At 42.6% G+C, this 27,081-nt stretch overlaps 1 protein-coding gene across 14 annotated transcripts in view; it reads left to right on the top strand.

The window, feature by feature from the left end:
* KCNMA1 (potassium calcium-activated channel subfamily M alpha 1) overlaps positions 1-27,081 on the top strand; it is an 804,436-nt gene that overhangs the window by 739,406 nt on the left and 37,949 nt on the right. For 9 of the 14 annotated variants that reach the window (XM_066349728.1, XM_066349710.1, XM_066349729.1 and 6 more), the window contains 2 exons: positions 16,441-16,554; positions 21,303-21,433. In XM_066349728.1, the coding sequence (XP_066205825.1) occupies positions 16,441-16,554; positions 21,303-21,433 (245 nt within the window). Of the gene's footprint in view, positions 1-16,440; positions 16,555-17,303; positions 17,385-21,302; positions 21,434-27,081 lie in introns of all 14 variants that reach the window. The other 5 variants (XM_066349726.1, XM_066349714.1, XM_066349727.1 and 2 more) reach the window with 1 other exon arrangement.

Here is a 27,081-nt window from a genome sequence, read left to right as displayed (position 1 = left end):
TCAGGGTATCAAAGGAAATGATTATAGGTAAAGTTACTGTTAACTTGGATAGACCCTCAAAACAATGGCCTGTTCTGTATCTTACTGACCTCTCCCTTTCAGCAACAGTCAGAAATATATTTAAGTACTTAACACAGCACCTCACACCTAGTGGATGCCTAGTAGAGGTTTGTGGGGTGAGCAAAATAAATGATTTAAACCTGATATCTATGGTTTACAGCCTGCTCTGTCTTACTTTGCCTTCAAATGAGACAAAGCAGCTTGATATCTTTATTAAACACCACATTGTTTCCTTCTAGGCTTCATTCACTCTCCAATCACTTGACAGCTGGGCACTGGGCAAGCGTTACAAAGATCAAAGATATTGAGCTTGTCAGTAAGAGTGTGGTCAGATATACCCAAGCATTCTCCAGTAAACTCATCTCACTTCTTTAGCCTCTGCTGATAGCTCCTGATCCTCAGCCCTGTACTGGCTTCCTGCAGCTCCTATTGCATAGTACCAGCCCAGGGGTCTGAGGATGCTGCAGGAATGAGACCTACAGTAGTGAAGAAAGGGCAGAAAACATCTCTACTTCCTGCTCCAGGGGGCTTTGAATAGTTCCTAAGAGCATTTCTGACCATGTAGAGAGGGACACTCTTCCCAGTAGCAGACTGGCCAATAGTGGTCTCACAGCTGGGCAGGAGGAATTCCATGGCTGGCTTGTGTCACTCTGCTTACTGTAGTGAATATAGTGAATCACAACAGGACTGTCAGAGTGGCACCACAGGTGTGCAGGGTCAAGGACTCAGGTTTTAAATCCTACTTTTGTCAAGTCATGTTACTTGACTTTGTATAAACTATAAACACTCTATGATTTTATTTCTTTGTCTCTTAAAGTGGGGCTTGTTATAGTGCCCCCTCCTACATGCTGTGATGGGTTGTGTGTGAATCCAGAGACCATGGCCACAAATGGGTTGATAAAACATCAAGAGCTGTAGAATTAGCACTTTCCAGTCAAGTTTAATCAGGCACATGTGGGCTTTGAAACTGACAGCCTGGCTTTGAATGGCACTGATGCTGCCACCTACTAGACATGGGACAACTACTGAACTTCTTTGTCCCTCTATTTTCTCACCGAGAATACTAACTGCACCTGGCTAATCAAACTGCTGTGGAAACACATGAGATATAGGGCTTCCTGTAATCCATACTATATCTTCACATGAGTCAGAAAAAGTCGTTCCTTTCTCATGACACGTTTCTTCCATCTGTTGATAAATTTTTATAATACACCGATCATGTTTGAGCAACGCACTTTTCTGCCATCCTCTAGGAAATAATATTATACTAAATATCCAAATATATTGTTATGTCCATGATAGGGATAGGCCCACTTTGATGAGATTATCGTAAACTGCCCAATTTTCATAACTGCACATGGCATTCCTGAATGAATGGAGGTGAAGCAGTTAGTACCTAGGGTGTGCTAGAGATCAAGCAATGTTAACTATTTCTGTTATTTTTATTATTGTACAGTTACGCCATTATCTTTTATTTGTTCTCCCCAGAGGGACAAATAGCAAGCGAGGGTTATCCATTTGTACCTAGCAACCAGAATTTCGGCTGATTCTACTTGTCAGTAGATATGCATAGAATATAGATAACAGTGGAAACCAGGACACCCTCAGGAGAGGAGCCATCCAGGTCAGCTACACTTACAGAAGCCTACAGAGGAGTTGTGGAAGAGTTGGGGCAGAGTGACAGTGACCACAGGGATTTTTCCTCCGTGGACAGGTTGGCGTGGCATCGCACAATGGCGCTTCTCTATGGAGCAGAGAAGTTAGGCCACAGACAACTCCTGGACAGAAGACCTCATTCACATCGACTCTGTGACAACTGCTTGTAGCAGGAACCCTGACTTTTTGGAGAAGCGACACCAATCCAGAGTGGTTAGTCTGCTACAGCAGAGTAGGGTTCATGCTGGTCCCACTACATGGCAGGTGGCACCTGGCTTCCCTCTTTTGCCTCTTTTTTCCTCAAAGTACTTTGGTCCTCAGCCAGGAGACCTACCTGCCACCCACCTGCCTTAATCCCTACCAGGCAGTGAAATCAGACTCTGGGGACAGGATGCAGCCATCAGAGATTCCAGCCTGCAGCCCAGAGTGAGAAGCACAGGCCCAGCTTAATCTTAACCCAAGGTAACCATCGGTGATCCTTACAGCACAGTGGCTGGTTCACTAAGCCTGAGTCTCCGCAGAACTGGCAGCCTCCTAAGGGGGGTTGCTGGTGAGATCGGAAGGAAGGCATAGAATGGGCATTATGAAAATGCAGGGTATCTGAGAAAGGAACTCTGACTCAGGAACTTCCAGGTGGTTCCCTGTTTTATAGCATCTTGGTTCAGAAGGAGCAGGGAAAATAAAGCAGGGATGTGTGCATGGGAGGGAAGAGGCAGGTGGATGCAGGAAGTTCTCTGAATTCCTAACGAGTGCAGGAAATGGAAAAATTTTTTAAATCAATCAGACCCTGGATCTAAGGACAAGCAAAGATAGTAAATAATGAGCATGTCAGCATTGAAGTTTCACACTTAATCTATAAACCTACTTTTAATAGACCCCAAGTGATTATAAATTCACAGTGGCTTTCTATTTATTGGGATTATACAAGGCTGTTCCATACTTCTGTAGGAAGTCCAGGTGTGTCTCTTCCTTATTTATTTATTTGCTTTAAGGATACTGAGGATTTTTAAAGGAAACCCTCTTTCTTATGAGCATTAATTATACACCATTCAAGGAAGCAATGACCTCGATGTTATGAAATATTAAATCAAAATGCTTCCTACTCCCAGATGTCCCAGAGACATAAATACAGCAGTATTTTGAAGCCCCTCTTGGAGCTGTTTTGCCTGAAAATTTATTGTTTTGTCTCCATTTTCAGAAAGCCCTGTTTTTCTGTGAAGTATGGCACTCTGGGTAGGTTTTAAGGCGTGGAGTCCTCCGGAGTTGCCAGCGTCGGCAACAACTCTTATGTGATGGTACACGGGGGATGGCGCGTTGATCGGCTCCTTTAAGATGACAAATCGTTGGAGAGTGTTATTGTCTTTGATTGCACGCCTTACATCATCTGTATGTAGGAATAAGAGGGTCATACTTTATCTTTAGCCATTTTATAAATATTTAAGTCCTTATAGTTGCCTAAAGATATTAAAGCATTTTTTACAGTAGTCGGAATATAAATATTATATATAGCGCAAGATACCAAAGTAGTTTAATGAATTCATAATTTTCTGTTCACATTTATTGGAATGTGTTTTATGTTCCAAAAGTTCCATTTAAAGAATAGATACCATTCTGCTTTCTGACAACACACCCAGCGCTGGCTGGCATTTCAGGCGGGGTCTCGGTCCCAGCATCTGTGGAGGCTTTCATTAGGAGGCAGGGAGGCAGGAAGTCAGGCCCTGAGATGGATTTCCTCAATCTCCACATTTAAAAATAAAATATAAATAACTTTTTGAATAAACAATTCTGGTGCTTATTTAAATCATAAAGCATTCCAAAGAGAAAACTTTTTGTAGCTCCTTTCCTCTACTTCAAGGAGATTCATTCAAAAAAAAAAAAAAACCTAAGCAAAAACAATAAAGATATGGTTTGTAATTTTTCTGTCCTCCCCACCTCACCCCATTTCTGTAAACAGGGACACAGACCCTGTTTTTATAGCCTGAATTGGGGTATGGATTTGGACAGTGACTTCCCACTGCCTTCTGTACATTTCTCCTTAAGACAAAGAGCTCCAACTTCTAATATTTTTCTAAATGCAAGGGAGTGACAGGGAGAATGTTAGTTCACCTCTTTTCAATTTTCCAGTGAAATATAGAGAGTTCCCTCTTGAATATTTTACAAAGTTTCTTCAGCTCCCAGAGGGAGTCCATGCTAGGTAATGTTTGCTAATTACCAACAACAAAACTAGACATACAACGCTGGTAAATTACCTGACCCTTTCCATTTTAATGAGGCAACACGGATTTCATGAAGTGATGTTGTTTCACTGGTTAATGGTGTCAGCACTGTTGTAATTGTGGGTTGAGACACATTAGCTGAACAACCACATATAGAAAGGGCTCTCTCCCCACACCCTTTGGAGACTAGAACCATATTATCATTAAGCCTTTGTCATTTGCATGCTGCTAATCACTTACTTTATTATCCTGCGTATCCATTGTCTTTCTTTAATTGCTCCTTAAATTAAAATTTAAAATAGTTCTATAGCCCACAGTGGCTGGGGTAGCATCTTGATTATGAAGATAACTTCAAGAAAATGGAATGACTGGTAACGCATTGCCCAGATTATGAGGGAGTCCCACTGTTCTGTACACGCCTGCAGGCCTCAGGGGCCTAATTGTGGTGGTTTCTCTTCCTTTAGTCCATACTGTTTGTTTAATAAATGGTTATTTATGGTGTTTTCAGCTGCTATAGCAACTTTGGAGAAAGTACATCCTTCTTATTGGTTTGGGCACTGAAATTTCATTCTGCAGGCAGAGCTATAAAACTGAATCAAAAGGCAGGTTCTATGCTAGAGCCTCTGGAGAGACCCCTTGAGTCCCATTGCTAGTTTATTCTGGACCAGCTGACATTAAAATGTGGGATCGGAGCTGACATGGACCTTAGAGTCATCCCATTTTACAGATGAAGAAACTGAGGTCCAGAGCAGTTGCCAGGACTATGATTACACAGCAGAAGATGAACCCGGGTGTCTGTCACTGAGTGGACTGGATGAGGGCTCCAGGAGGGAGGGTCACTTGTTATTGGCTACTCCTGAGAGTGGATGTGTTGTCACGCCATGAGTTGTGATAAACAAGCTGCACAGGTGTCACAGTGCCAGGCATTTAGTGTATGTCTCTTGCATACAGATATCGGTGTATTTATGGATGCGGACTGTGTGCCAGGTACTAGAAGACAGGGCTTGTGTCTTCCATTTCTTAAAGAAAAAAAAAACCCCATGGGCGACTACAGTAATTCCTGAATATTTAGTGATTAAACCTAGAATTATCATGGTCCCAATATTATATATGATATCCCAGAACTGAGATGATAGATGTTCCAGCTCTGGAAGGATTAGGGCATTGCCTCGTCTGCCTCAGGTTTACAGAGGAGAAAACTGAGATTGTATAAGACACTGATTCCCCCTAAGTCCCTACAGGGAGTTAGGGCGAAAGCCCGTGTCTTTTGATTCTCTGTATATTTCTCTGTCAGCATTACCAGTCTGTTGTTATCATCATCATCATCATTTTCATCATCATCGTGGTCATCATCATTGTAAATAAATTAGTACTTTTAAAGTGCTTACTGTGTGCCAGGCATTGTTGTAAGCAGTTTTCCTGTATTAGTATTTATTACTTTTTAAATCTTGATGACATATTCCTTTCCCATTTTACAGATAAGTAGAATGAGACACAGAATTTAAATCAACTGATCAATTGCCCCAGATCACAACTCCAGAAACTGAACAAAGCAGCATTCAAACTCAGGGAGCCTCACTCTAGCATTTAAATTCTTAACTGTTACGTTATAGTACATTTCAGGTTGTAGTCCATAGATATTGATCACAGTGTAAACAGAACTGCTCAAAATCAAACCAGCACCAATCAACCTCTTCTTTAACGAAGGTGTGTGTGTGTGTGTGTGTGTGCGTGTGTGTGTGTGTGTGTGTGTGAATGCTTGATCTCCAAAATTCAAACTCCTGGTTATATAGTCATCTGCCAGCATAAACATATGTGCATGGAAGCCTTTTAAACTTAAAAGAAAAAGTTTACAGGACTATCAAATGTTTGGAACCTCAGCCGCTATCTGGGCTCAGTGAGGTGTTCTGTCTCTAGACCCTTTCAGAGACAGCTGGCTGAGTGCTGTCAGGGATGGGACTCTGCTTTTCCTGAACTTCATGGCAGTGCCTTGGATCACTTGGCAAATCCATCTTTTGCAACTACTTAATTTTCTGTGCATTTAAGATATGGGCGTTTTAGTGTGCCTGTAATTTCATAGCTCTCATTTTTTGCTACGCTGGCCATTGGTTCATAGTAAACCAAACAACTGGGGCCCATTTGGCATTTGGTGTTTTAGATGTAAAAGGACATTTGAACTACATGACAAATGCTGAAAAACAAAGCCCATGGCACCGAGAACATAAAGGGACTGTTTATAATGTAAAGGTGGTTACATTTTCAGTCAATCTATCACTTTAATGAGCTCTTTGCATTTCTCTGATTAATGTTCACAAGAGGGGGAGAAGAAAATTGATGTAATGGAAACAAAATGGTCTATAGTCTTGGCAGCCCGAAGGAGGTTTCTGTGTGTTTTATTGGGATCCATTCGTATCACTGTCTTGCAGTGTATATGTCTAGCTTTCCCCTGGCATGGTACGCCTCTAGTTTACTGGAAACGATCCTGCATGGGAGACCCTGGGCTAGAGGCAAAACCACCTTTGTCCTCTGGTGGTGGCATGAAAGAGGGAAGGTCCAGGACAGGAATTAATAATAATAATAATAATAATAATAATAAAAGACTTACATACTCCATGCCCATTGAAATGAAGAATCCAATGGCTATGAAGATTTTAAGAAAAGGACATTAAAGATGCTTTTAAAACATTGAAATTGGTATGTAGTAATTACATAATTAGTAGTTATTCATACAGTTTAAAACAATGAATAAAGGGAATGGGAAATGTGCAGAGGAAGACATCTTCAAGAAGTAACTAGATGGGAGAAAGAAGTTAGTCAAGGTGGTCTTCCTGGAGGAGGTGGAGGAGGGGTAGGAGGGGTTGAGAGAGAAGAGAGGAGATGGAGAGGGGAAGAATGTGTAAGGCATGGTGGAAGCAGGGGTGAGGATCAGCAAGCGCCACTCTTCTATGTTGGAAACCAGCTCAGACTGCTCCTCTCTCATCGTGTGCATGAGCACATGGGTTTCTGGGGCTCTTTAGGACCATGTGAGCACTCAGGCCCCTGTGCTGTGATTGGGCAGCCCTTATAAAATGGTGGCGAGTTCAGATAGCAGAGAACTAGGAACTCTGGAAACTCTCTTATGACTTCTAAAGTCTTTTAGAACCTCAGTTTCCCCAACTTCTAAAGAAAGCGGGTTCTCAAAATGAGGATTCTTATAGTTCAGCAAGGTGAGTCCACCCACGTATCAACCAACTGCTGAAAGCCCATAAAGATAACACGAGATTTCAAAGCTCCAGTTCTTTTTCTTTTATTAGTTTATAATTTTTTGTAATTTTTTTCTAATTGCACAAATAAAACATTCATTTTAGAAAATTTAGCAACTGCATATAAGCAAAAATAAGACAATATACATGCCTTATAATTTTATCACTCATACATAAGAAAGTTGACATATTAGTTTTGTTTCTGTCAATTTAGATACTTTCTCCCTCAAAAATGCACCATACATATTAGTGTGTGACCTGTGTTTTCCACAAATATTTTTTCCTGATCATTGATCCATGCCATTAAATGCTTTTCTGCATTTTTAGTGGCTGCATAGTTAACAGTTTCCTTAAACTAAACATTCATGTTGTTTTCAATTTAACAGCGTTACTTAATAACAAATTACAAGTATTCTTCACTTACAAATGAAGAACATTGTACTCACATCTTTAATATAAGGAAATTATGACTGTACACATATTTTTAGAAGTGAAATTGATTAGGCCAAAGGGTATATAAAATTTTAAGTTCTTTGATTCATATAGTCAAAGTATGTCTTATTTTTATGTTGTAAGATGAATTAGGAGGGGTAAGAAGCAGTTGAGAAGTTGTGGAAAATTCACTCTGACACCATGTCATATTAGACCAGGTAACTATTAGACTTCTTTCCAAATCTATATAGTTTTATTGAGACTAGACTTGTTATTTCCTCCCTCTCCCATTCCTTTCTTTCTTCCTTCCTCCCTCCGTCCCTCCACCCTCCCACCCTCTCTACCTCCCTTTTTTCTTCCTACTTTCCTTCCTTCCTTTCTTCCACTGACCCCTCTCAGAGACAGATAAAAATAGAAAACTCTTTAAGCTCATAAGGAAAGAGACCCTTGCAAATGTATTTGTTTCATGTGTGTAAGATTTGTCTAAGTGCTGAACTTGTGTCTTATGAAATTCAGTGGGCAAATAGTTATAGAGAATTTGGTTGGTTTGGTTTAGTTCAGACCCAAAACACAAGCTCTAAGAAAGATGAGGTTCCTTACTCAGTAGTTAGAGCCAGCTGTCTAAGGCACTCCTCAAATACAGAAAAAAAGAACTATTAAAAAAATATCAATGTCACTTATTGTAAATAGAAGAAATGGAAGTATAGGGTATTGACCCCAATCTTGTCCCTGGTCACTGGAAGTGAGCAAAAAACCTTGAATGATGATACAGTAAGTCAGTCACTTGTTTCAACAGAAAATCAGACATGCATGAGCCATTTCACCAAGAACAGAGATTTTTGTCAGTTACTGTACTATTTGGGGCATTTTAGTGGCAAGAGATAAAAATTCAACTCAAAAAAGGCTTAAGTAAAAAGAAACTCATTTGCACAGGGTGTCCACATCCTTCCAGCATTGCATCCACAGTCTCTTGAACATATTTTACATAAGGTACCGGGGAGAATGCTGATCGGCCCCAGCTAAGGGTCAGGCCCATCTCTAAATGAGTCCTGTAGCTAGGATGACAGGGACCATTTTGCTGACTCTGTGAAGTCAGACTGTCTGGTTTCATGCTACCATTCCGTGGCCAGGGTGGGGGCCGGGTTGTACCCACCACCCCCACTACTACCAAACACTGGAGAATGGGTTCCTCACATGGAGAAGGAGTTGAAGGGGAACAGATAACAACTGATAAACATCATTCCGACTGTGCCACCAACTGACCTTGGCTACAATAACTTCTTTGCTCTGAGCCTCAGTTTCTTTATCTGTAAAATGGAGGAGTTGATCCCAGGATTTCCAAAATCTCTTACATCTCTGACATGAGTGAATGAATGAGAAAGTGGCAAGAGAGATCAATGGTGTGGTTTTGGTTGCTTAGACGTGTCTAAGCTGTCTTTAGGCTCTGGATAGAAGACAGTTGTCAGTCCAGGCACATGAGTTATTTTATTTTATTTTTTACAGAGACAGAGAGTCAGAGGGAGGGATAGATAGGGACAGACAGACAGGAACAGAGAAAGATGAGAAGCATCAATCATCAGTTTTTTTTTTCATTGCGACACCTTAATTGTTCATTGATTGACTTCTCATATGTGCCTTGACCCTGGGCCTTCAGCAGACCAAGTAACCCCTTGCTCGAGCCAGCGACCTTGGGTCCAAGCTGGTGAGCTTTGCTCAAACCAGATGAGCCCACAATCAAGCTGGCGACCTTGGAGTCTCAAATCTGGGTCCTCCGCACCCCAGTCCAATGCTCTATCCACTGCGCCACCATCTGGTCAGGTGCATGAGTTATTTTGAATAAAGCAGATAACACAGTGGAAATTGGCAAAGGAGTTCCACTTCTTCCCTCCCTAATGTTGACCTCTGTCACCCTCTCAGGGTCTCCCTCCACCTTGGGCTCTTAAGTGGAAAGTCATCAGTGGGGAGTGTCAGAAGCTGCTTCCTTAGTAAATAATCACTTTTATTGAGTTAATACTGGTTAGCTGCCTGCCTTCATGAGCCAGGACTCCAATTTGTGCAAAGCCACTGAAAACTGAAAAAAAAAAAAAATTACAAGGTTAAATGGAGAATTGGCCAGATTTCTCTTACAGACTTTTTTCCATGAATCTATTTCTACAAATAAGCCTATGCACGTGGGTTTTTCTCCCACAAGTTAGAAAGCGGTTGTGCTTGTGTATGTGGAATATTCTTCAGCTCTTGAAGAATTTGTTGGAATACATACTGCAGAATGACTGCTGTAGCTATTACTGTACTTGCTCAGGGGAGCTGTTCAAATGCCTCATTTATTGGAGTTTAATAGATTAAAAGTCCAAATTGAGTCTCATGATATAAGCCTAATCAAATTCTAATCTGCATAATTTTCCCATAAGCAGCAATGGGAAATTTGGATAATTTATGTTTTAGCAGTTGCCAATCATTTGTTAAATAGCATTGTTGCATTTACTTATCAAAATATTTTTATTGATCTTCACTTCATCTGACATTTGGCTTTGGGATTTTTTTCCTGCCATTAACAGGAAATTTAATTCATCTCATCGATGATGTAATATGAGATATTTCTCTTGATTTTAACATGTCTTTATAGATCATTTTTAACGGTGATCTTTTCCTTTTACAACTTCATATTGAATACCTGTCTCAGCAAACCTAGATGACTTGGCTTAATTTATTTCCCCAGTTTAACATGGCATATGGATTTCTAACCATCATTTATATGCACACAATAAAAGATAATTTGGCCCTCTATTTGAACCAGTTCCTTTATGTTAAGACTGTGGGGGTGGGGAGGCACTTACCTTCACTTCTCCATCCATTCTAGTAAACATGATTGATAAGAACGTCCATCTCCCTCTCTCCCTGGGAAGACTTGGGGATTTAACTAGGGAAGATTTAGAAAGTACTTTGTGTTTTCTCCTTGGACGAGTACTGTAATAAAGCATTTATTATATGTACTGAGTAGTGCATGCTACCATACCAAAGCAAGTTAAGCATAACTACAATGGCTCCCCATTGTTGCTGGCTATTGCCTACAACTGAAAACAATATAAGAGTAAGACTGACTTGGACCTCACACCTGCCTGCCAGGGTGGAGGGCGAGACACAGAGGGCAAGGAGCAGGGAGTGCCATGGCCCATCGCCCTCAAGTCAGACTGCCTGGCTGCAGCTGCCACGCCTGCCACTGACAGACTGGGTGTGCTTGAGGAAGTTATTGGACAGCTCTGAGTTTAATTTTCTTATATAAAAACAGGAAACGTTTTCAGTCCCTACATTCACAGGGTTGTTATGAGGAATAAATGAAGTGGTCCCATGAAAAATCTCTTGGCCATAATAAGGAGGAATATTGGCATGGCAATGTAGAGGAGACCCTGGAGCCAGTTCTCCTGGGTTTAAATCTGAGATCTGCTAATTGCTAGTGGTATGCTCTGAAACAAATAGCTTACCTTCTTTGCGCTTCTGTTTCCTCATCTGTAAAATAGTATTATCTACGTAGGATGGTTTTGAGAACTAAAGTAATTAAATGGGCAGAATTTAGTACATAGTAATTACTCAATAAATGTTGGCTAATTTTTTTTCTTGAGCTTCTATTTAAGCCCACCAACTTTATTCTCCATGATCTTAATCAGTCTAGATGCAGGGCATCCTGGCCTTTCTGTGACAGTCTTTCTCCCTTCCTGGCGCGGTCATGTCTGCATTGCCCTGAAACCCTTTCCTAACCACCTCCAGGAGATCTTGTCTGAGCCACAGCCTTCTTCTTTTTTTTTTGCTTGCAACCACGTGGTGCCTCTGAGAGGCTGTGCATGTACGTATGGGTAAAGCAGGTATCCAACATGTCACAAACAAATGAATCCTTGGTGATCTTGTTATTCTAGTGTCTCTTCTCCTTCCGTTCTTAGGGACAGGACCAACTATTTGTATTAAATACTATAAATCAGAGCCATCCTGAAATTCCCTTGTCTAATTTAACTAAAGATCACTTAACCTTCCAGTAATTTCCCTGGCAGAGGCTGAGTGCCTCTCGCCCCTGGGATAACACATATCGTGAAATTGACATCAGACACTACTAGTTTTATTCACCTGGATCCAACAGCCACGCATATAGTCAAGAACACCAGTGCTGGAAAGGACTGTAGAGGGTAGTGAGAACCATTTTAGGAGCCTTGGAAACAAAAGAGTGAAGGGAAGCAGGAGATTAGGTCTAGAACAGAAGACTCCAGAGAGACTCTGCAGCTGCTATAAGGAATTAAGAACCTCTCATACATGAAGTCTGGTCACCAGTTTTTCAACATACCTAGAGAAAAACCTAGCTACTCCCATACCTGAAATCTTCCTTTCTCCCATATTTTGTGCTGTAATTTTATCACTGGATTTGTCTGATTATTTGTACCAAAATATATCCACAATGCTTACTGCTTTTCCATTAGTTGTCCATGAATTTTCTTTATGTAAAAATTCTTTTTTTTTTTTTAATCTACCAACTACCTCAGTTCTTTATCCAAAGAGAAGAAGCAGTGATGGAGTCTGGAGTCTATGTTTATTCACAAATGTTTATCATGTGCCCAGTAAAATAGTAATATCACAGTCAAAATTTTTGAGTATTTGCTTCATACTAGGTATTGTATGAAATATTTTGAATATAGTATTTGATGTCATCTTCACAACTATCCTGTGTAGGAGACACTTCCAGCTTATAGACAAAGAATGGGAGCTTGGAGAAAGTTTGTGCTATGCTCATAGTTCAGTGGCTAAACTGGTGGGTGAGCCCGAGTTTGAAGCCAAGACATCTGACTGTGAAGCCCATGCTGTGAACTGTTCCACTCTGTCTCTTCTCTATGGGTCAGGAGTTCTGTAGACAGTCTGGGCAGTTTAAAGAAATAGAAAAGCCAATCTCTGGCCGAAAGTTCTTATACAGCATATGAAGCGACCCTTTGTGGCAAGGGGCCATGTTGGGTCTATTGATGCCTGATGCCAAAGGAATAAAACAGATAACATAAGCCCATCACACCTGTCCCTGAGGATTGGAATGGGGGCAGGGGCTTTGATATAAAGACATCAGATAGTCTTTGGAAATCATTTTCAGCCCAAAGCTTGCCTCCCATGTCCACACCCAACAGAGAGCAGATTTGAAGAGTCAGAATCAGGAGGCCAGCACTGTAAGAGCCTGGCTGCAGATGCCTGAGCTGGAGACTCTTCCTGATTGAGAACTTTTCATTTCATCTCTCTGATGTCAACATTGGTATTCACCTATTCTGGCAAAATAAGTGGTCATTTCTGAAATTTATTTCCCAAGTGTTAATTTAACTAATGAAGGGAGCATTTCCCAGCTTCTCTGTTCTCTAGTGGCAGGTTGGGTTCTCTGTCATGCATTCCGTGAGCCTGTGTTTTCACACAAAAAGCTGGGTACTGTTTTCTGTGGGGAGAGCTACAGTTCAACCAGAGACGTGTGCACTGTGGCAAATAATGATGGCGTGGGGAGGAGGACTGTCAGAGACCCGGACACAATTCACATCTGTCACTTTGTCAACTGTGACTATGGCGAATGGGGCAGATGTCGTCAAAGGACACCCAAGGCAGGATTGCCTTGTCCCTTCAGATGGACGGTGCCTGAATTCTGTTCTCTCCAAGATCACTTAAGGAATCTGGGTCAGCCTTACCCTTTCTGACCACAATGTTTCCATATTAGGACCTCTAAGGAAGAAACAATGCTAATAAGTTCTATTCGTCTTTAACACATCTCTACAGTGAGGGGAAAAAGACAGAGTCTCTCTTTAGTCTTTCTTTTTTTGCTTTTAAAAAATGTGTGACTGGAAAAGTATCAAGAGAGAAAGAGACATTATAATTGCTAAAGTTTTCTTGCCAACAAAAGCACCCTGTTGTTGGGGTCATGCATAGGAGAGAGAAGGACCTCTACTAATGGAAAGATGTCTTTGGACACCCCCCACAGTTTGTCAGTTTGCAGATGCTAACGGCAGGCGGCCTGGTGACTGAGGGGAAAATGGAATATGAAAGCAATGAGAGAGGCCTGTGCAGCAGGCCTGTCATTTCTAAATGGAGGTTTCATGCAAAGGAACTGAGTCTTTTCACAGCTGAAAATGGAATTTTTAAATAAGATAAAATAAAAGGACACTTCGGCATGTTGCAGGTTCTGTAATGAAATACAGTTTTCCTAATACTGTGCAACCTGCATTTCTTCCTGTTTTATGGGTGCTGTTCCTTGACATACGAACCCGTATTTTCTCAAGTCAGCATTTGATGATGGATGTCAAAATACAGGCCATGTATTATGCATATAGCATTACCGATTTAAGGTGTTTACTTGTCAAGTTGAAGAAATTCAAAAACGTCACATCCACTGAATCTGCACAGCTGTCACTTGCACTTTTTCATGCTTTTGAATGAAACTTCTGATGAAAACAGTTTAGTTTCTCCCTTTGCTATTTGAGGGGAAGAAAACAGCTAGCATTTAAAATGCATGTTCCTGGTTATGTGGCTGGCCGAAAAAGCATGCATTCCGAGGTTTAGAAAGATGGATACGACACTGTCATCAGAAATTACTTTTCCTCTGCACAGTGTGTCAATATAAAGGATAAAATTAAGTGCAATCAGGGACTGAACAGTAAATAAAACTCTTTTTTTTTTCTTTCTGAAGTATGGCACTCAGTAGTATGAAATTTATACACAGAAGAGCAGAAAATGGGCCAGCCCTTTTATATCTTTCTAGCATTTCATGCATTATGCACGTTCAAAACGACAGGCAATTAGTGAGCACCCGTCATTTCCTTCCCGAGAAAGCATCACACACTCCGTAAGGCCACATTCAACCCAGTCCTGTCACATTCATGGAGAGTAAGTAAGGAAACTGGTCACACAATCTACTTGGGATACTCTCCTTGGAAACTTCACAAATGACTTGGCATCTGTAAGTCCATAACTCATTGATAAACCCACAGAGCAGTCCACCAGGGTCAAAGACAAGAAACCAAAGTGGATGTGTCTGCATCTGCCTGTCTCCCGGGGTAGGGAGCACACAGGGCCTTGCAGCCAGCACACGGCTGTGCCACCACTGGCCATGTGCTTCACTGGGTTAATTAATTTCACTCTGTGAATGTATGAGGAAACAAATGTCTCATGCTTATATGTCTCTATGCACATCCTTAAAGAGGCAGCCTTTCAGCCTAGCTGGGATGATCCCTCACCTTGTGAAATTTGAAGTTATGACTGGGTCAAGTTCCTTCTAATATGTACTTGGGAGTTGGATCTGAGACCCAAAGGAGCCGGACTGCAAAAGTCATAAACTAAGTAGGCTGTTTCCAGATTACTCTGCCCACATCTACTATGAGATCTGTGTTAGGCACACTAGGAAGTTCAAGAGTCTATAATTGACTACAAGCAGGTGGCGTATGCATCCATCTGGATGATTTTAGCTTCAAGTATATAAAAAAAAACTAATTTTGACTTAAACAAAAGAAAAATATGTAAATATTATACATAGTGTATGTATGTATATAAAACGATCCTACCTTAGGATGGATTTTTGTGTGTGTGTGACAGAGACAGACAGAGAGAGGGACAAACAGGGACAGACAGACAGGAAGGGAGAGAGATGAGAAGCATCAGTTCTTCATTGTGGTACCTTAGTTGTTCATTGATTGCTTTCTTATATGTGCCTTGAGCAGGGGCAGGGGGGAGTTTCCATAAGAAATTTTGTATATACAAAACACATACATAAAATTATATAAAATCTTATTATATACATGTAATCTTATTTATATGTATATATAAAATCTCACATAGGAAGAAATTCTGAGGTCTATTGGTTTCAGTTCTAGGGCTGATTAATTCAGGAACTCAAGGACTGTTCCTGTCATTCAGTCTTTCTGCCATTCAGTTCAGCCAGTATCATTAAGCTGACGTTGTCCTCAGCTGGTGCTCTTCCTAGTTATGAGGTGGCTGCCACAGTTCCAGGCACTACAGGCATAAAAGCAATGTCCATTAGGCTAAAAGAGAATCTCTTTCCCTATGTGATTCTTTTTAAGAGCAAGGAAACACTTCCTAAAATTCCCCAAGCAGATTATCTCCCACTTTCCCTTGGCCAGCACTGTGTCAAAAAACAAACAAACAAAAAACAAAAACAAAAACAAAAACCAGGTAAGCCTCACTGGCAAGAGAATAAGCAATTAATTGGTTTACGATAACAAGATAGATTAGGTTATGTTGTGCTAACATCAACAACAACAAAACCCCAAACTCAGTGTCTTAAAGCAACAAGGATTGCCTTTTCACTCACTCAGATGTTTTGTGGGTCTGGGCTGTTGTCCAGGGCCGCTACCCAGCATTCTTCTCCATAGTAACCAGTGTGCCCATAGTTGTAGTGGTCTGAGAGGACAGGCTGAAGGGCAATACTTGTACCAGAAGTGATGGTATGCATGGTGCTGTTCACTTTCCATTGGCTTGAACATTTCCTATGTTGCATGGCTACATCTAACTTCAGGAGACAGGTACAATTCTTATGTGTACCTGGATGAAGAGGGGAATAAAAATCTGTGAGTAAGGTCAATAATTGGCACAGAGACTGGTCTTTAAGGAACTATCAAAGTGGGTTAGAATTATTTATAATAGTCTCCAACTTTGTTCTTCTAAAATACAACTTGTCAAGTTTATGCTGGGAGTGTTAATTGTTGCCCTATAAATAATGCATAAATTACATTTGTTTTGATTGTGTATATACCCTGAACCTCATTATTTCTAAATTTTCCACATCTCTGATTTTCCTCCCTTCTCTTTTTACTTCCCACTAGGGTTCACACCCCCAGGAATGGACAGATCCTCTCCAGATAACAGCCCAGTGCACGGGATGTTACGCCAGCCCTCCATCACGACTGGGGTCAACATCCCCATCATCACTGAATTAGGTAGGGGTCAATGACAGCCTTGGGTAGAGTTTTGGTTCTCTTTTCCAACTGTGTCGGATAAGAGGAAGTTGGCTTGTTTTTTAGGCTCTTTCAGCATGGTAGACTCCAGTGGGGTTTGTTCTGCAGGAGATTGAAAAAAGGTAGGTGTAGAAATACTGGATTACCAAAGGGGAAACTGTTCTATCTTTCCTCTGAGATGAATAGACAGTTTCTTTCATGCTGGTCATTGTTTTCAAAGGAGTGTGAAATGACAGGTTAGAGATTGGGGAATAAATTAGGGAAGGGGGCAGAAGGGAGGAAAGGCGTGGTCCACGGATTCTCGGTGATTTTCATTGGAAGCACTCTGACAGCTCCTACAGGCAGAACCGCCCACTGAGGTGCAAAGCTTCAGCTCTAAGCCATCCCCATTTTGAGAACTGAGGAGCAGCATTGGGCTAATGTACCATAGCTCTACATTAAAGCCATCCTAAGAGAGCTTCTCAGACAAAGGCTATTTTCAGTGAATGGCACTTGGGCCCCAAAAATGATGGGATTTTGAAGGCCATAACTGTTGGCTAGTAAAATCCAACTTTTAACCTGGCCATGACACTCCCTGCTTCCACTTATAAATTTTTAACCACTGAGACAAATGGTCCAGGAACTGGGTCCCTTTACTTTAGAACGTTTCCTCTGTTATTCCCTCACTCTTCTCTTTTTCTGTACTTTCCTCCACTCCCTTTCCCCAACCCTTAAATGCTGTATCCAATTAGCTAAACCTGGCAAGTTGCCTTTGGTATCAGTCAATCAGGAAAAAAACAGTGGGACGCACATTCTAATGATAACTGAACTGGGTAAGAAGCTCTGTTGTAGCTCCTTTTGTTCTGTTGTTGGTGTTCCCGACCATCCTCAGCTTCTTTTTATTTCACCGGCTGTAACAGAAAGGCTACCCCATGGCACTGCTTTGAATGTGTTTTATTTGTGGCTCTGGTTGGAATCGACTGTCTTGTTCTGGCCTTTCTTAATGATTTTCCCCCCCCACAGCATCAGTAAACCTTTGATCACACCCATCTGACCTGGCAGTTGTTTTCAAAGCATCTTTGCTCTAATTCATTTTCTCTGGCCCAAGCCTTTTTTTTTTCTTTTCCATGTGTCCCCCTGCTCTCCCACCTTCTCCCTTATATGCCTCTTCCAACTCACTGTCAGTTTGACTGACATGTCTTCACAGCTCTCAGAGGAAGTCAAAGGAGAAATATAAAATTTTTAAGATAAGAAACCTAAGATGGTGCCTTCCCTCCAGCTGTTTATTTTCCTTTATTCTGACTTTATTTGCCTTTTTTTTTTCCATCCTCGGCCCTTTCTCAGAAGCACTGGTTCTGAAGCCATAAAAGCAACCCACTCCTAGGGGACTTTTTCTTTCCAAAGCCAGATGCAGGAAGGGCGCCAAGGATGAGGTTAGCAGGCACTGAGGCCCAGTGCTGCACTTTGACCCCCACCCCACTGGCCACAGCCTTCTCCGGGAGATTCCGAGAGGACTCGTCGGGAAGAAGGGCTTGGCCATGACTGCATTCGTCAAGCCCTTCCACAGCTCCCTGTAACTTGGTTTATAACTCCACGCAAGGCACCCATCAGCAGTGGTTCTCAGAACTGCGGATTGATCTTCTAAATAGAGACAGCCAAAGTGCTGCTCAGCAGAGGGGTGGGCCGAGGGATGGGAAGCACCTGCCTTCAGATGACTCACAAATGAAACTAACATGCCATTTCCTTAGCCCCCAAATATATTTCAAAATAAAAGAGCAGCTTTTAACACAGAACTCTTACTTGTGAGGTGTCTACACACTGAGGAATAAATTGTCCACCACTCAGCACTGCATTATTGTCGACGTAGCTATTTATCAGGACAAATTTACTCAGCCCAAGGAGTATTGCACTATTTTTTGTTCCGAGCGGTAGAAGAGATAGATGTCTTTTTCATGTTTAGTGAGGTTAGCTGAAGGCTTGGGTTTTGGGGACTGTTCTCCTCAGAGCTTTAGTGCCATAGGAGACCCAAGGAGCTCGTGCATCCCGGACCTCTGGTTGGAAAATCCATTCAAACGTCTCCTTAGAAACCTTCAGAAGCACTTCAAAAATTGTCACTGTCAGGAATTTTTTTTCCTATTTGGAATTCGTGTGCTGCCAACTAGCGAGGATAATATGATTTGTGATTGGTTGAAGAGAAAAAAAAAGGCTTGGTGCCCAAACCTGAGGCAACAATGTAGGCAATCGATGGGCACCACTGACTCTCCTACAGCCGTGGCCCCTCGCTAGAGGCATTCCGTTAGCTCAGAGGCCCGCCCATGTTCCCACGTTTTCCCGTCACCCTTCCTTTCTGCCTCAAACCTGGTTTTCCTAGTGGTCAGACCAGTTTTGGCAATCATACCATCATCCTCTGATCACTTCACCTCCCCACCTCCCCACAGACATTTACTGTTTACTTACTGCGTGTTCTAAGATGTGTGCTGCACTATGCCCAGACAGTAAAAAGCCCTTTGAAAACCACAGAGGATGCCAAAGTCAAACAAGTTTTTTAAAACTGTGTAGTATATTCCAGTCTCCGTCCATCTGGAGAACCCTAATTGATGTATATGAGCCGAAGACCCGTAAAAGACCCACGGGATGGAAAAAATTTAAAGCTGGTCAACCTGACTATTTTCCAGTTGTCTTTGACCTCATACTTATTAGGATGATTGTTTTAGTCCCCTCTAAGCACCCACATAATGACTTTCCTGTGCAATAGTGTTAGGGAAACAGTGGCTCCTCTCCCTCTGAGACTGGGTAACCCAGACCAGTACACAGGATTTGCACGGAACCCCGGCTTGTCCCCTAGAGTTCTTTCCCAGTGACTTGGTTCCAAAGCTCGCTGAAAATCTAGAGTCATCTCTTCCTACTTCCCCTCTGACTCTAGTCCCAACCCTCCCTCATCATCTTGAAAAGAGGTAGCAAGCAGATGCCTCTCATTTTGGAGTGTCAGTTCACACGCCCTCCTTGGCTATTACAAATAATTAAAAGCACATCCTCTGCATGTTGTCCCAGTTCACATGTTCTGATTCACAAAGCAGGAAGACCAACTGTGGCGGACAGCATGCTTTGGGGTAAAAGGAGGGATGGGAGAAAGTTACGAGTTGAACCTGCAGGGTCCCTGAGGAAAGCCTTGTGAGCTCTGAGAGGGGTGGAAGGAAGCCAAGGATTTCAGTAACGTGGTGGAGGGCAGAATGTTTGCTGTCAGAAAGACCATCCCGAGAGAAGCTGACGTGTACGAAGGTGCTGGGCCAGGCACACCAAGCACAATGTCCTCGGAGCATCCTGACAACCTCATAAGAGAGAAACGACCTTACAGAGAGAAGCTAATATGTCCCAGGAGGAGATGCTTTGCCTGAGGGAGCTCGTGCAGACCCTGGACCCCAAGCCCAGCTGTCAGATCCTGCATTTTGCACTTTCACCCCTGAGCCTAGGCCTTGACTGGAGCGCTGCCCACACAGCGGGCTCCAGATAGGATGAACTGGGGAGGAGCAGAGCGGGGACTTCTCCCCATTAGACTCTTTATCTAGGGAAAGTTCATTTAAAAACAATTCCAGGCCCAGCTTTTTATCCCATTGCCATTTATTCTGCCCCATACAATAAACATACAAAAGTTAGAAAAATAAAAATAATTACTTTTAGAAAAAAATGAAAACAATAACTCTGGGAAGAGAATCAGCTGCTGATGTACTTAAAAATGAATTAGAAAAAGGAAACCTCATCCATTCTTCTCCTAAAAGCATGATAATTATTCCAGAAATCATGAGCACTCATTTCTTCCCCCACCGTACACTCCCCCCTCCCCATTACTTGCTCTGCAAAACTGATCTCTTCTGAAGCCAAGATGGGAATGGAGATTAATTTATCATTTAATTTTTAATAAGTTAAAGACATCTCAGTGACACAGCCAATCAGTCTGCAGGTACGTATGGGAGGGTTCCTTGAGGAATCCTCAGATGGAAGTAAAAGTATCAAATATTGCATCTGCTTACACTGAAGTATGGGAAAGACTGAGCTATCTAGAAGAGGAAAGGGAGAACGTGGGCAGCCCCCTGCACCTCGGATGCAGAGCAAGCCTTTGTCAGCAAACAGCTAGCAACAGCCCGGGATCCATCCCATGTGGGCTCTCCTCTGTATGAAGCGGGGCCTGTTGGGTGTGGGACAAGATTCAGGCTGGAGACACCAGCCACTACCCTGGCCCATTCTGGGTAGGGTGTGGGTTGTGCCTGTGGGTGCATTCCTTGCTCTCTGCCTCTGCTATGCTCCCCACTTAATTGCTCTTCACTCTGAATAAGTTGCTTTCTTTTCCTTATGGCTAACCTTATCCCAGCATGGCTAATTGTGGCTACTCATTCCTGAAATATGTCCATCTCTCAAAGGACTTGGCTACCAAAAAGCACTTCAGGGTGTTTTTCGGTCATGATTCTAAAACTATCCTAAAGAATGTGACCAGCATTGTCTCCTAGTCCTCCGGCAGCTGCCATGGGGCAAGCCTGCTTGAAGTCCTTGCTCTCGGCTGGGAAACTTGAACAGTCACACAGGAGCAGTCCATTGAGGCCCACGGACCCTACCCCAGCTCCATCTATGGCTTCTCCCATGCTTTTCTCTCCCTTTCAGTGACTTCAGTGTTTCTAAACCACTAACCTGTTCTTTTTCTGGCTTAGCTGCCTGTGTATGGTCTTTTGAGCTAATTCCTATTTTATACTTTTTTCTAGTGAATGATACTAATGTTCAGTTTTTGGACCAAGATGATGACGATGACCCAGACACAGAACTGTACCTCACGCAGCCATTTGCATGTGGGACAGCATTTGCTGTCAGCGTCCTGGACTCGCTCATGAGCGCGGTGAGTGGGCACGGGTGCAGGGTGGAGCCCCTCTCACCTCCCACGTGGGAGGCCGGGCTGGAGCTCAGCTACATGGACAGCACAGCCACTTGAAGCTCACAGTCTAGAAGGGGATACCGATGTTCATCAAACTACCACGCAAGTAAATGTGGGATTATAAATTTGTGAACGTTCAAGGAATACTTTGAATAAGTATAGGTGAGCACTAGATCTGGGCTCGGGATCAGAGAGAGATTGCATAAAGAAATAATACACATTTTATGTCAAAATCTGAGCAATAACGAGGGGAGATTTTGTGGGGAAGAGGTCCCCTGAAGGAGGAAAGCTAATGCAAAGGCCCTGTAGTGCAGGAACCAGAGAGTCTCCAGGAAGCCAGAGAAAGCCGTGTGGGTGGTCCACAGTGGGGAGGGAAAGGTGTCAGACCAAGCAGGGTTGGACCCATGAGACCTTGAACACATTTGCATGGTTTTGGTTTTTTAAGAGCAATGAGGAGGCATGGAAGGGTTTTAATCGGGTTTATGTTCTAAGGGGACTGTCAATGCTGGGGTTGGAGGATGGTTCAGGAACCAAGATGGCGGCAGGACGTCTGAGTAAAGGGCTTTCATGGCTCAGACTAGGATACGGCTGGCAGAGCTGAGGGAGGTGGATGGATTTCAGTGGTCTTAGGTGGTGAAAGGACTTGGGAATAGAGTGAATATAAGCAGAAGGTGGAAAAGAACAAATTGTCAAGGGTGACTCCTGTCACTGCCGGTCGCTGAAACCTAAGTTCTGGGTAAGGACCAGGCACAAGGGCCAGGCCTGGCTTGCTCTTTGCTGCAGAGAAGGACCAGAGTGGTGGTAAAATCAGAAGACAGGTTGGCCAAGGGATCAAAAGCATCTTTGATTTCTTTTATAACTTGATGTGCATTGTTTTTTCACTTTTGAGACCAAAAACAGAACAATTAAAAGTAGGCCCCAGTTTAACAGAGCTATTCTGAACTATAAAAGGCAAAAGCAGACACTAGAATGGATCATGAAGCGGGATTGTGACATGTTCCCACTGAGTGTCTTCATTTATTATGTAGAAAAGCCTCTTCATTTAGGAATTCTCAAATTCATCATTTTTGAAAATACGGACATAGGCTGGGTAAACACTGACCTTTGTAGAATCCATGAAAAAGAATTTTATTGAACACATTAAAATCATAAACACAGCTCAGAGAGTTTTTATACACATTCATTTCTTAAAGAGCTTAAGAAAGCTATTCTCCTGACCGTGTTAAACAATTGATATGCTAATTATGCATTATTCTCATCTATTCATTAAAGAAAATCCCAGAAGGATCTCTACTTGAAGGAGGAAAAAACATAAAGCTTTTTAAGACTAATTGAGGTTATTCTATATTCCTGAATGTGGTCCAGATGCTAGTATATCTTAGTTAAAAATCAGAATTATGGATTTAAAAATAATTATGAAACAACATTCATCTGAATTAAGGCCGACTGGGCTCTATGCCAGACCACTGCTTTCCAAGCCAAGGAGGAAAGGAACCGGCGCTGAGAGAAGGGCTCTGTGGGTTTCCCAGGGTTTTGATCTTCCTGAGGCCTGAGGACACTGAGCCTGGCCTTTCTACCTGCCAGTGACTGGGCTCAGGTTGGGCAAAGTCCTTAAGGAGGCGGAAAGAGTGGTAGAAGCTGAAGAATATGTTTCTGACACTGCCACGCTCTCTGCAGTGGTCCTTCTGGTCTCTAAATTCAGTTGCTAACAGACTTCTGTCCTTCATCTCTTTACAGATTTTCATTTTACTTCTGATCCTAATTCAAGAGATTACAGAAGGCTGTTCTTATACTACAAGATAGTTAAATTGTTTATAATAATTTATTTCAGAATTGCAAATATGTTATTAATTTTTCAATTTAAACTTATAAAATTATGTATGTTTTTAGAATCAGACATTCAGTATATTCCAGACAGGACCAGCGACATAACTTTTAAAGCCACTTTTTCATAAATTATGAAGAATTTCAAAATGGTGGCAGCAGGCGCTGAAACCAAAGTAGGGGCCCTTCTGAGCATGGGCCTGGGGTGACTGCACAGGCCGCACACCTGTGAAGCCAGCCCTGGTTCCCAGGAATAAAACTGGTTTGAAGCAGTAGAGAAGGTCAGCTCTGCACAGACAAAGGGATACCTGGTGGCCATGGATATGAGTTGCTCAGCTGTCCGTACAGTATCACCAGGGAGGCAGTTCTTGGAGACTCATATGAGAAATCAGAGTGAGTTGGTTTGGATTTCTTTTTAAGGCCATCTCTTATCTCCATTGAAATGTAAACTGAAGTGTTTGGGAGAGGATGTCTAAGGCATGCATGGGTGCAATAGTCTGAGTGCAGCATTCCTTCTGAATTCCAGCCTGCCAGATGAGGGGTCAAGAATCTAGTAACTGCCCTGGCCAGTTGGCTCAGTGGTAGAGTGTCGGCTTGGCGTGCAGGAGTCCCAGGTTTGATTCCCAGCCAGGGCACACAGAAGAAGTGCCCATCTGCTTCTCCACCCCTCCCCCTCTCCTTCCTCTCTGTCTCTCTCTTCCCCTCCCGCAGCCGAGGCTCCATTGGAGCAAAGTTGGCCCGAGCACTGAGGATGGCTATATGGCCTCTGCCTCAGGCGCTAGAATGGCTCTGGTTGCAACAGAGCAATGCCCCAGATGGGCAGAGCATCTCCCCCTGGGGGGCATGCCAGGTGGATCCCGGTCAGGCGCATGCGGGAGTCTCTCTGACTGCCTCCCCGTTTCCAACTTCAGAAAAATACAAAAAAAAAAAAAAAAAAGAATCTATAACTGTCATTGTAATTACAGCAGCAGCAGCACTGGTATGTCTTGAGGGCCCAGAACTGTACGGCGCTTCAGCTATAGTATCTGATCTTCTGGGCAATAATGTGAATAAACTGAGTCTAAGTGTTGAAGCAAGACATACTCAACTGATCCATTGATAGTTACCTTTCAAATAACCAAAATTCCTATCCAGTCATTCCAGGCCTTGTTATCATTACCTGGGATGAACCAGTTTCACAGCGAGGTCGTAAATATGGTCTGGTTCAACAGATCCAGTCGGATCTACATCTTCTGATAAAAACTTACCTGTGATTTCTTTGCATTCCACTGCAACCTTAATTTATTTTTAAAAAGAGACAGAGAGAGAGATAGTCAAGACCAAGGCAGTAATTAGGAGTAACTAAAAGGATGGGCAGAAATATAAGTTAAGAAAGTGGGACTCCTCTAAGCAGCAGGTCCCAGAGGTAAGCTTCCGTCTCAGGCATTTTCTTCCAAGCAATGTCATGACTTCCCCACACACATCTCTTTAGATGTTGATGATCTTCTTTTTCTAGCGCTCCTCCCAAAATTGCCATTTAATCATGTCTAAACAGTCCCTGAATATTGTCCTTTATAACTCAACTCCTGTTGCTTACTGCTTCATATGTTAAAAGAATATTGTTTTGATTCATCAGAGCAATCCTAGAACAGGTAGAGATGTTGCAGACATGGCCTCATGACTTGCTCTTGCAAATCAGCAACAGAGACATGTGATAAGAGGGAATAATTATGCTTATGTGCATATGCCTGTAAGAAGGTCACGACTAAAAAATACATCTTTCAAAATACCGGCTTACTACTCACATGCATATACACACACAGAGATGAAAGGTCGCCTCTCTGTAGTTAGAGTTGAAATGGGCACATGACTGTTTAGATTTCTTTTCCACACAACTACCACTTTTCCCTACCCTCACCTTTGATTTCAATTCCACTGGACCATCCCTAGAAAGAAATGTCATGGACTCAAGAGCCAGACTGCCTGGATGCAGATCCCAGCACTGTTATTTGCTGTTTCTATTACCTTAACCTCTCGGTACCTCAGTTTTCTTATCTTTAAAATGGGGTGATGACAATCCCCTACCTCATAGGATTGTTGAGGTGACTAAATGAGTCAAGGTGTAAAGTGATTAGCTCAGAATTTAGCACATGGTAAGCCTATATATTTACAGGCAGTCCCCGAGTTGTGAAAGAGATAGGTTCTGTAGGATTGTTCTTAAGTTGACTTTGTATGTAGTTGGAACAGGTACATTTATCTATTAAATGCAAGTTAGGCACGTGTTTGTCTTAACATAGTATTTACTTTAACTTTTCTGTACATATAAATACAGAAACATTTTCAAATACAACTTTAAACAATCTTGGATGATGCAGATGATGGACTTGCCTGACCAGGCAGTGGTTCAGTGGATAGAGCGTTGGACTGGAATGCGGAGGACCCAGGTTCAAAACCCCAAGGTCACCAGCTTGAGCGTGGGCTCATCTGGCTTGAGCAAGGCTCACCAGCTTGAGCACGGGGTCTCTGGCTTGAGCATAGAATCATAGACATGACCCCATGGTTGCTGGCTTGAGCCCAAGGTCGCTGGCTTGAGCAAGGGATCACTCGCTCTGTTGTAGCCCCTAGTCAAGGCACATATGAGAAAGCAATCAATGAACAACTAAGGAGCTGCAACAAAGAATTGATGCTTCTCATCTCTCTCCCTTTCTGTCTGTCGTCCCTATCTGTCCCTCTCTCTGGCTCACTCTCTGTCTCTGTCAAAAAAAAAAAAAGATGATGGACTTGTTGAAGAGGGTGGGACTGGTGTTAGAAAGTCAGGGTTTGATTCTGCTGCTGGGCTCAGTTTCTTGAAGTAGGCATCAGGGAGGTTTGTACTGAGCTTTTCTTTTTCTCATCATAAATGGCTCTGGGACATCTCAGGCCTTCGGTAACTATAAAATAAACTTTGGTGAACCTCTCTGTATCAGGATCTTGCTCCTCTAACTTTGCCATTCCTGCTTCAAAGAGATGAAAAGAATCAGCTAAAACTTTTATAGAAAACTTTTTCGGGCCCTGGACGGTTGGCTCAGTGGTAGAGGATTGGCCAGGCATGTGGAAGTCCCGGGTTGATTCCCTGTCAGGGCACACGAGAGAAGCAACCATCTGCTTCTGCACCCCTCACCTTCCCCTTCTCTCTTTCTCTCTCTCTTCCCCTCCTGCAGCCATGGCTCAAATGAACAAGTTGACCTTGGGCACTAAGGATGGCTCCATGGCCTCACCTCAGGCACTAAAATAGCTCAATTGCCAAACAACCAAGCAGTAGCCCCAGATGGCAGCACATTGCCTGGTAGGGGGCTTGCTGGATGGATCCCGTTCAGGATGCATGCAGGAGTCTGTCTCTCTATCTCCCCTCCTCTCACTTAATTAAAGAAAGAAAAAAGAAGGAAAACACTAATTCTTGGTTGTGGAGTTTCTAGGTCCCTGTTTTCTTCCCTAAATGCTATCATCTGCTTGCTGTTCTAGTTCCATAAGGTCTTAATTGTCTAGTTCTTTGCCATGGGAATTGAGTAACTCTATATCATTTTACTGATGTCCAACTGCAGTTGATAACTGATAGCCCTTATGACACTCTGTTCCTAAGTATGAGTTGTACATAAGTTGGATGTTTGTAACTCTAGGACTTAACCATATTGTTATTAATCAATCCATTTGATGGACACTTCCTAAATACTGGACACTCTTTTCCCTGCTGAAGTTTTAGCAGGGAAGAAGAAAGGTGAAGACCCTGCCCTTGTGTTGTTTGAATTTTCATTTCAGTGAGTGGTGACTAT

The sequence above is a fragment of the Saccopteryx leptura genome, chromosome 9 (assembly GCF_036850995.1).
Source record: "Saccopteryx leptura isolate mSacLep1 chromosome 9, mSacLep1_pri_phased_curated, whole genome shotgun sequence".
Lineage (NCBI taxonomy): Eukaryota > Metazoa > Chordata > Mammalia > Chiroptera > Emballonuridae > Saccopteryx > Saccopteryx leptura.
This window is presented reverse-complemented; position numbering and strand designations above follow the sequence as displayed.